General features: G+C 41.3%; 1 protein-coding gene across 1 annotated transcript in view; it reads right to left on the bottom strand.

Annotated features, from left to right (window-relative positions):
* The window catches only part of JH06_4293 (diphosphate--fructose-6-phosphate 1-phosphotransferase), a gene marked incomplete at both ends in the record, with an annotated part of 1,593 nt that continues 541 nt past the window's right edge, over positions 1-1,052 (bottom strand). Inside the window, one exon of the mRNA XM_014670234.1 lies at positions 1-1,022. Coding sequence (XP_014525720.1) covers positions 1-1,022 — 1,022 coding nt within the window. The remainder of the gene's footprint in view (positions 1,023-1,052) is intronic.

Genomic DNA, 1,052 nt, shown 5'->3' with positions numbered 1-1,052 from the left:
ATGATATTGGCAGCAGGTCCAGTGAATTGAATAGGACCAGGGAAACTGTAACAATCATTCAATCTCCATTCTTTTGATTGTTCCACAAACTGTTTGTATGGATATCCATCTAGTTCTACTAAGGCTTTACGAATCACTGGTTCATCCTTTCCATTTCGTCTCTCAATATTCATCATCATCGTAACAGGAACACCTCCAGCACTCCATTCCTCTACTGGCATATCCAGATTACTGATCGTTGACATCATACCATTCAATCCTTCATGAATCAGAATACCTGCGTTGTATCCCAAAGCATAACAGTAGTTCGTATCGAAACAGGAAGGCAAACCACAACGACCTTCATATCCAAAGAAATGACACAACGTATTGAAAGAACCCTCATATTTACCTTCCTTCTTCAACTCCTCCAACTCCTTTTCTACACAGCTCACAATGAACTTCTCTGTCTCAATCTGTGACACCTTCACATTTCCGTGAGAATCTCGGTCCAATGTGAGTTGATTACGAAGAGATTGAGGGAGATATTCGAATAACTCACGAGACTGCGTCTGAAGATGATTCACAATATCACTCTGCTCAGTATGACCAGCTGCAATCACATCATTCAACTCACTGATCAATGCTCCCATCTCTGGAATGAACTCGATCAATCCTTCAGGCAACAGAATCACACCATAGTTCTTTCCAATCTTAGCTCGTTCCACAATCAAATCTACAACCTCTCGTGTGATCTCCTTCACTGACTTCTTCTTTGCTGAGATCTCTTCTCCAATGAATGTGTAGTTAGGATGAGTCTCAAATGCACATTCCATTGTGATGTGAGAGGCAGATCGACCCATCAGACGAACGAAGTGATAATACTTCTGAGCAGATAGAGCATCCACACAAATGTTTCCAATCAATTCTGAGTAGATCTTACATGCCGTGTCGAAACCAAAGGAGATGGGAATATACTCATTCTTCAAATCACCATCAATCGTCTTTGGACATCCAATCACATGTGTACGATGACCTATACTCTTGAAGTACTCAGCCAGTACAGCAGCATT

Source organism: Blastocystis sp. subtype 4, assembly GCF_000743755.1.
Source record: "Blastocystis sp. subtype 4 strain WR1 chromosome Unknown seqid_0306, whole genome shotgun sequence".
Classification (NCBI taxonomy): Eukaryota; class Bigyra; order Opalinata; family Blastocystidae; genus Blastocystis; species Blastocystis sp. subtype 4.
Note: the sequence above shows the minus strand (reverse complement) of the source record. Positions and strands in the feature narration are given on the sequence as shown.